The following is a 9169-nucleotide window of genomic DNA, read 5'->3' as shown; positions in this document are numbered from 1 at the left end:
TGGATAGGTCAACATGCCTGCACGTTGCTGTGTGTTAACTACAGTTTTCAGTCTCAAACTTACACTAATTCTGTACAAAATTAAGAGTGTGTGTAAACATCAGGGTAACTAAAGTGTTCTACTGGTCATCAGCAGGGAAACATTGGCACAGGTGCGCTTTCAACCAAGTCAAACAAGAAAATAGAAATTAATTTCCATTCATCGATCATCAATCTACAGAAATAAATCTTACAAAATCCAACTACAGCAGAAATCCCCTTCTGTGAATATAAAGCTAATGTATGCACAGTGACAGAACAGGGCAGTGAAAAATATGAAAGTACAGTAAATAATACTTCTTGACAATTAAATTAAAAAAGGAATGATATATTTTGTCCGTACATCATATAGGGTTGTCTTTTACTGACACAGCAGGTAAGCTTGTAAGTAAACAGAACTCATATGCTCATGACACCTCCAACAGAAATGGCTTTGGTCATGATGGCTGTTTCCAGTTTACAATGTGTTAACGGTTCCACCTGGTGGCTAAATCAAGCATCCTCAGAGTAAACCAGCCATGGCCGCTCAACAGCATCCGCCCCATTAGGCAGCTGACAGTCTGCCTCTGAACAGAACATTTACGGACACTGTACGATGTTCACGTTATACTTCAGTGGAGAAGAGAAGGCTTTGGCGTTTGCTGTCAGGTGTTGGAATGCTCTCCAGCTGAAGGAAGTAGAGAAGGACTTGCACCTACGGACACAGAACAAGGTGATCAGACCCACACCAAGTAGTCCAAATATCTCTCTAGTCAATATCCTGACACAGGTTTTACCTGAGCCATAACTTCTAGAGACCAGCTGTCGTTCATGGAGATTGGCTGCGAGCTGTTTGAGATTTTGCTGTCTTTTTCAGAGGGCCGAAGCAAAGTGGGGCCAAAAACCGTGGCCAGATTGTGCAAAGACATCTTGTTGATGCTCTCATTTTCAGTCACCCTGTAAGAAAAAAAACTATAGATGCTCACAAAATCCCAAGCCAAACAGTACATCTTTATAAATTCCTTTACCCAACAAGTAAAGGAACTTTGTTACTTTATGTAAATGACAGCATACAAGCTTTTAAGATAGCTTGTGTAACTTTAGCTCAACAGTGACCACTATAGCTACAAGTGACAATGATGGGTGTAATGCTAAATGCTAAAACATTGTGTAACAGAAGAGAAGAGTCATTAAACTCTGAAGTTGAATCTTTTGGTCATACCAGACCAAGTCAGTTTTTAGCATCAAAGCTCCTGTGTGTATTAAATTGAGCAAGTGTGAGATGTATTGCTTTTCATCTATGACAGAAAGAATTAGTTATTTCACACTTGCTGGCATGTATCTGTTTTTGTAAGATTTTCAAATAGTACTATTAGAACCACAAATGTCTATTGTTTAGCAGCTACCCTTTACAACTAGTTTAACAACTAATAACATTCAACCTATATACTTATAAGATCCCGAACAGCACATATTTGGTAGTTTTCAATCACCGCTGAACAGCCAGCTACATCTACTATAACACACTTGTCTCACCTATCATCGCACTCTAAAAGGATGGCAAAAATTAATAACACGGATCCACAGTCGCTTGAATAATGTGTTCGTTGTGAGGTCTTTTACCGTTTAAGGTGGTCGAGCAAGAAGAGGAAAGTCACCAGATTGGGCTCTGGTAGAGACAGCAACAGGTTGAGCATGCAGCTCTCCTTGGCCACACTGTCAGAGAGAGCTGCAAGGCAAAAGCACATGTGAATGTGCCACTGTCACAAATCACCACTGAGTTTAAGAAAAAAGAAGAAAAAAAGTGGGGACTGACCGATGCCTCCAGCAAAGTTGGGGTACAACTCGTCAGTGAAAAGAGGCTCCGGCAGCTCGCGGAAATACAGCTTCAGTGTTCCTGCGATGGCGTTTACGTCCATCTCCCTCATCATTACAGACACGTCCTTGTTGTCTGGTGGCAAATGATACAACAGTCACTAAATACCAAATAATACGAGCTGCCTACTGGGCTTTGAGAAACACATCTGAGCAGAGTATGAGTCAGTCCTGCAGAGCTCTGCGAGAGGTTTCCTACAAGTATCTCTTATTTCCTATCTTTGCCACGTTTGTCAAATCAATTTTGATAAGAAGTCAAATTCAAACTGAACTCACTTGAATCAAAGGCGGCCTTCAGCGCCTGGATGTCAGTTGCGACGCCAGACACTCTGTAGATTCCCACCTCCTCCATTCCCCGTCGCTCTATCTCCTCCACACACTGTCTCACAATGAGGGGAACCTTGGAGCGCTCTCGCCTAGTGACAGAAAGTTTCAGAAGAGCTACTTACAAATCAACACGTATAAATGCTATAAACACAAGTGACCATGGATGAAACCAGTGTAGCCCGTGTATGCCACCACTGGGGTATTTGTTAGTACTAGTGTTTTTCAAAGCATCTCCTTATTGTTTGCTGCCAGTAGACTAGGTTTTCCTGTAAAATGCTTGTAGAAGGCTAATAGAAGATGCTAATATTGTCTTGACTTCACACATTGTGCTCTAGTATTGATTTGGTTAGGGCCGCTGGTCAATAAGCCAGACATTTTGACATGTCACAGTAGGAGAAGTATAAATGATAAAATGAAGGATAGCTGAATTACATTTAGTTAGTTCAGTTTCAGGGTCCTGATCGGGGCAGAGCTAGACACCCACCCCAGTCATTTCTCTCACAACGCTGCATGATCAACAAATTACACTTTGTAAAAAAGGGGCACGTTGTACATGGTGACTCATTGAGTTACATCAAATATAAAAAATGGGCATATTGGCATGCCACACACACAGATCATCAGCTCACTTTGTCACTACGTTGATCTTCACTCCAAAGACGCCGGACTGTTTCCGTGAAGGCATTCGCTTCAGACTGAACTCTCTGCTGGTGAACTTCATCGAAAGCTTCACCTCAATCTGAAACAAGTAAAGAAAACCACTTCATGTCAGCTAGGCTTGTTAATATTTGCTAAAAAGCAGACAATGTGGCTACAAGCGACAATAAGAGGGTAATGATACATGCTAGAGCGAACTGTAACACTAGCACAAGTACAGACGAGTCAGCAAACTGACTCGTCGTGATGCTAAGCTACTGGTCGTACCGGACCAATAAAATGTGTGTATTAAATTTAGTTGAATTGAATGGAATTACTGTTGGATAGCAGTAATCCTTTATAACTTGTATTACATGAATCACTTTTATCAATGACGCTAAAGTTGGCTTCTGGTTCACAGATACCATATTCAAAACCTCAAGGCTGCTTTAAGATTTTTGAAACCTTTATTTAATATGCCAAATGTGGTCTAGCTAAAAGACAACTTAGAATGGTCAAATCTGGACTCAATTAAAACATTGACTCCAGACACTGTTAAAAACACGACTTCTCTCCAAGTGTGGTTAGACCTGGACTAATGTGGACTGAATACAAAAAATGTTTTAAAAAAACAAACATAAGCATCTTGAAGCTTTTAATATTATATCTAATACTTTTTAACAACTACAAGTTGTGCAGAAAGAGAGACCCAGCTGCTAAATAACCTCACCTCTGTCCATCAACTTTCCCCTTAACCCTCAAATTGGAAGCTGAACCCCTCATAACCAGAAGCAGCCAACTTCAGCATCATTGTTAATTTTGCCACTTTTTACTGGGTTGGTGAAAACACTTACCCCGTTCATGGTGATGACTGTCCTCTGCCAGTCTTTATTTTGCAATGTCTGGGGATCCAGCTGAAAAAACAAAAAGACCACTTTTCATTTCCAGAGTCACATAATTTTTAATGAATTCAGATTCTCCTCAGAATTAAAAACCAGGAAAACAGTTTGCCCATATCAGCTTCAAATGACGTATAAAATATATTAAAATAATAATATTAATAAAATAATTTTTTGTGAACTGCAGTGAGAGTTACGTTTCTGTGTAGGTAAATATTACCTGCTCAATTACTTGAATTGCCTCACATAAACATAAAGTCCATATGGCCAGGTAGCGTTAACTGGTGTCACTGATCTATTTCAGTCATCTGACTAATACCACACTGCAAGTGGTCAGGCATAAGTAACGTGATCAGCACTGTGCCTGTCCAACATGGCTGAGATTCTTTCACCCAAGAAACCATCAAATCTCATTCAAATAATCCTTTGTTCAGTGAAAATACATTTTCTTTTACATAATACATAATACAAAAGGATGAAAAACGATAACAGGCAGTACAATGCCGGCATATGAAAGAAACATCCCAGCAAAAATACAACACAGTGCGCAACTCAAACAGGGCTTTAACCATCAGTAGAAAATAAGAGAAAGCAAAAACAAGTTAAATGTAATTACTTAAATGTAGTAATTCTCAAGGCTTCCTTTACAACAAAACCCATGTTGGTCTGTCCACAGCTCTTTTTCCATTACCTTTGGTCTGAGCAGACTGCTGCAGACTCTGTCCCACAGACGGGCCCCTGTGCGCGGGGCTTTTCTTAGAGCCGTATCTCCCTCTTCTTCTAGGCTGCTGCTGACCTGATCCACACTCTCCTCCTCATTAGGAGTACTCTCACTCATTCTTTCTGGAATGAGCCTTTCTCAACTCTTAAATCTTACTTCCACTGACTAATGACAAACAAACAAAGAAACCAGCGCTGTTCCATGGTATTTTCTTAACCACGGCACTAACGAGAGCAGCAGGTCCTTCGTCGCCTTAAAGCATCTTGATGATCTTCACTGATGCGGCTGAGTCTTCACAAAACTTTCTTCTTCACGTCTCGGCATTGTTAGACTCCAAATCCTTTCATTCCAGTGGGAGTCAGAAAAGGAACAAAGCAACGCGGCCTGCCAACCACGCTTGCCTCTGTGTTGTACTTCCCAGATGGATTTGGGGGATTAACTCCTGAGAATCCCCTCCTACCCTCATTATTCACCAACGTGCTCACGCCTGCCGCTGTAAGTAGTGCTGGCTGGTAATCTAGCATCTCAGGTAGCCTAAACAGAATCCTCTCGGGCCAATAACTGATTAGTGCTAGTGACCTTTAACATCAGACATGTCTTCCCCATATCTAAACAATGCTTAAAATCCATGATATAAGCCTTATGTGAACCGTTACCTTTCCCAGAGGCTCTTCTCTCTATTAAAGTCATCTTTTCTTTTCCCACAGAGCAGGTCTTAAGGGCCCGCCTCAGCTAACACACTCTAATTCCCATGTGTATGAAATGGTAATACAGGTTATTTAGTACTATTTATTGAAGGCTGGAGTTTTCTTGAGTATATTAATCATTTTCAAATCACATTGTAACTCAAATATTTTGCTTTTTCATTTTTTACTGTTTGATGTTCATTTCGCAGCTGTCAGCACCTGTAGCCCTGCAGTACATGCTGTGCACAAAGTTATCTTTTTCAAATATTATCTGCCCTCAAAATTGAAATAACTTCTATTCAGTTCATTCAAATTGTGTCATTATCATTCCTTAGACCATAAGCCCACTCAGACAGTTTCCATTCCACTGATGTAGCCATCAACAAAGCAAGCAGAAAGGCCAACCTGACACCACAGGTCATTAAAGTGACCTGACAGATGACCTACAACCAGGCTTCTGAACAACACGGCAAGTATCTGACTCAGGATACAGGCATGCACATGCTCCTTTCCTCTAAGACTCCAGAGTGTTTTGACCCACGTGTCCATCAGGGAAATCCCTTCACTGGCTGATCAAAGAGCTCGCTGTCTCTCTCTCCTCTGTCATAGTCTGGAGTACTGCCAACGGCTACATTTGGTCAACCCAAAATTTAATCCGCCCTGTGTCACAACACCATATCAGGCCCTGAAGTGACAGCAAAGGGCCCCAAAGGGTAGGATTAGCAAAAGAAGGTCCTCTGGTCAACAGTTCAAATAAGCCACCACTGTGGATTTACTGAAATCAATAGAGGGAGCAAGACTCCACATCCACAAGGATTATTTGTTCTTTCCTGTGGAACTGTATACATTTGGGGTCATGCAGAGTCTATATTGATTTCTAGCTATTTTTTAGTTTTTATCTTTTTAAGCTCTTTCAGCTTTGGTGCCATATAGGATACAGTATGATGTATAAGATGTCCAATGTTCACAAAAGAATTGGCAAATATTTCATAATATTGTGTTTAAAAGGCAACATGTTTTACTGTTCTGTGATTAGCAGTAAAAGAATAGTTTGCCATTTTGGAAAGTACACTTATTATTAATTATAACGTTACAGCCAGAATCTAGAACAGATATAAGATATATAATGCCACACATACACCATAGTGTACTGCAATCTCTTGTTGTTTTAGGTAGTTCAGAAACAGTATTAGCATTTTGCCAAGTGTAAAATGTCCCACTCAGTAATACAGTATCTTGATCGTAATTTTTAATAACCAACTTCAAATAATATTTACCAAAAAGTTTATGTAAAAAGTTTATATTGTTATAGCATTTTTTTAAACTCTCAAATATTGATATTTGTTGGGATCTTAAAAATCTAGTATTTTTCAGACTTAAATTGGAAAACTGACACAGTCACAATAATCCAGGTGTGTTAACCCGTAACCCAGGTGTTTCCCTAAAACACAAACAATTATTTGTTGAGGCATTTGGAAGCATTTGATCCAGGGTTGTCCTTTTTGGCCATACCTTTATTTGTCCTTTGGCCATGATCTTGTCTGTGATCTCTCCGTCCTCTTTGCTCTGCTTGCTTTTGTTGTAGCACTTCTCATAGCACAGCAGCCTCAGAGTCTGAGAGCCCTCCAGTTCAATCTCAAACTCCTTGAGTAGAAACAGCAAAGGCGTGTTACTGTTGGCTTCGGGCCGATGCACAACAATGTACTTCACTTTTATCCAGTGAACATCCATGGACCTTTTCAAAACTGATATGCTTTAATTTCATACAGTTACGTTTAGGGGACACACAGAGCTCTATTGCCTGTTTTTAAAGATACACAGCAGTGGATAGGATCTCACTCAGTCGCTTTCTCCACTGTGATTTGCACTCTCACCTCGTTCCAGCTGGGCTCTGTAGAGTCTCTGTACACACGTGTTTTGGCTTTGTTGACAAAGTAGCCGAAGGAATCCACCTCCAGAGAGCAGTATAGGTCTAGTGGGCAGAAGCAGTTTTAATTGTTGAATCAAAATAAAACTAAAAACTAAAGATTCTTCTGGTTGAGACATGTCCGCATGATGTAATGCATGAGGCCTTTGTTGCTGCAACCACATGCTGGCTCGACCACAACTCTCTCTCTTCAAATGTTCCTGACTCAGTAACTTAAGAAATAGCAAGGAGAAGTGGACTCCCCACTGGGTGAAGCATGCCACTGATGATTACTATTGCCTGACTACCTTTAGTGACAAAGAGCACAAAGTATGAGTTTGAGCAGGCAGTGATTTGAGGAAGACATATTTGAGGTGGTTTGTACACAGTGTTCCTGGCTAATCCCCCTTGTTGCCCTGCAGCTGCCCTCCCAGCTGACAGCCGCAGCACAGACAGAGAGAGAGCGGGCATGTACAACAGATGAGCCTGGACTGAAACAGGATGATGTGACATCTAGAATTATCACTGAGATGATTTATAATGAAAAACAGCAGAAAAAGCCACTTACTTAAGCTCTGTTTCAGCCCTGATGCAGAGTGGACAATGACATTTAGGAAGCCGTACAAACCAGGAGATTCATCATCTGTGGAGGGTAGCGTTCAGATTATGAGGGTTAAGGTAAAATACAAAACTGCCGGTATATTAAAATGCATATTAAATCCTAAAAAGTACAACACAAATTGAACCTTACCTTCCTTATTCATGGTCATTGGGATCGTGTGAACAGTCTGGAGTTTCACGCACGAGTTAGTGAGCATCTGCAGCTCCAGAGAGGTCAGAGAGAAGCTTTTAAAACCTGCAGGACACAGTTAATGGTAAATGCAAGTCACACAAATATGCCATTACAATGGTTATGATAATACTGAGTATCTTAACAGAAGGTGCCAAGAAAACTCACACTTCTTCTGCTGCTCGCGAATGATCTCTCTCCACTCGGCACGCTCATAGTCCGAAGAGATGAGAAATGTGAAGCCCTGGAAGAAATAAAGGGAAAATATACTGTATTTTTCCGCACCCTCATGGTGTAATGTCACACTTGTCAACAGCAGGGGGCAGCAGAAAGTAAATTACAAAGTGTTTACTGATGGTTCAAGATATTCCAAAAGGATTTCTTTCATCTATCTACCTGAGCACAGTGGACTTTTTTTGCAGGTTTAAATATCCCCTGACTCACCTTGCCGTTTCTGTTGGCCACTCTGAACGCCATGTTGGGTGACATGAGAAGCAGCAGAGACTCTTGTTCTGATAACTTCTTCCTCAGTCGCTCAATCACCTTGGGTCCTTTGGTGGTTCTCTACAGATCATCAGTACCAGGGTTAATATAATTCAGGACATGATGTCTAGACATTTGTTGTAATCACATGTGCTAATCTGTAAATTCCCCATTTTAGTCTTCAGGCTTCGCTGTCATTATTCTGTTGTTTCTACAGGGCAGTTCCTTCCTCACTAATAAAAGTAATAAATCATAACCTGTATGTTGAACGGTTTTCCTTGTATTCTGTGTTGGCGAGGTGTGCGTTTACAATCTGTGTACCCTAACCTTCTCTCTTTGGATCTCGTTCTTGATCTGGGAGATTTTGATCTTCATGGCATCAATCTCCTCATCCTGGACCAGAGGGATGGGGGTGGACTCACAGTCCTCGATGGTCTGGAAGGTCAGGTCAGCCAGTGGGATGTACCACTTACAGTCATACTGTTGCCCTTTCCTGTTGGAGGACAAGTTGTGTGTATAATGATTGTTTAAAACTTCCCAATTATAACCTTTATCTCACTGTGGATCTTCCGGGTCACAGCCTGCATCTCTAACCTCGGACTGGACGCCCACTCAAACTCACCCTGCAGCCTGTTTCTTCAGCTTGGTGCAGAGCAGCAGGTCGGTGAAGAGGAAGACGTGACGAAGTTTCCTGGAACCTTCAACCAGCTCCACCATGAAGCGATCCCTCAGCAGCTGGCGGTTCTGCCAACGGGAAACAAGAAATCACATCATTACACACACAGAATATAACTCATTTGTCTTAAATGCACCCTCAATAATCTTATTT

The 9169-nt window shown here is 41.2% G+C and overlaps 1 protein-coding gene across 1 annotated transcript in view; it reads right to left on the bottom strand.

The window, feature by feature from the left end:
* Positions 1–642: 642 nt before the first annotated feature.
* The window catches only part of si:dkey-91m11.5 (PH_BCR_vertebrate and RhoGAP_Bcr domain-containing protein), a 32245-nt gene continuing 23718 nt past the window's right edge, over positions 643–9169 (bottom strand). The window contains exons 9-23 of the mRNA XM_038704588.1: positions 8963–9084; positions 8668–8833; positions 8302–8421; positions 8026–8101; positions 7819–7923; positions 7636–7710; positions 7036–7133; positions 6674–6805; positions 3710–3769; positions 2849–2958; positions 2169–2308; positions 1834–1968; positions 1641–1746; positions 815–974; positions 643–732 (exon numbers count right to left, since the gene is read on the bottom strand). Of these exons, the coding sequence (XP_038560516.1) occupies positions 643–732; positions 815–974; positions 1641–1746; positions 1834–1968; positions 2169–2308; positions 2849–2958; positions 3710–3769; positions 6674–6805; positions 7036–7133; positions 7636–7710; positions 7819–7923; positions 8026–8101; positions 8302–8421; positions 8668–8833; positions 8963–9084 (1695 nt within the window). The remainder of the gene's footprint in view (positions 733–814; positions 975–1640; positions 1747–1833; positions 1969–2168; positions 2309–2848; positions 2959–3709; positions 3770–6673; positions 6806–7035; positions 7134–7635; positions 7711–7818; positions 7924–8025; positions 8102–8301; positions 8422–8667; positions 8834–8962; positions 9085–9169) is intronic.

This window comes from Micropterus salmoides, unplaced genomic scaffold, assembly GCF_014851395.1.
Source record: "Micropterus salmoides isolate LMB-PRFRI ecotype aquatic unplaced genomic scaffold, ASM1485139v1 Ms_hic_scaffold_7, whole genome shotgun sequence".
NCBI classification, from domain to species: domain Eukaryota; kingdom Metazoa; phylum Chordata; class Actinopteri; order Centrarchiformes; family Centrarchidae; genus Micropterus; species Micropterus salmoides.
The sequence above is the reverse complement of the archived record's forward strand: the minus strand, read 5'-3'. Positions and strand labels throughout refer to the sequence as shown.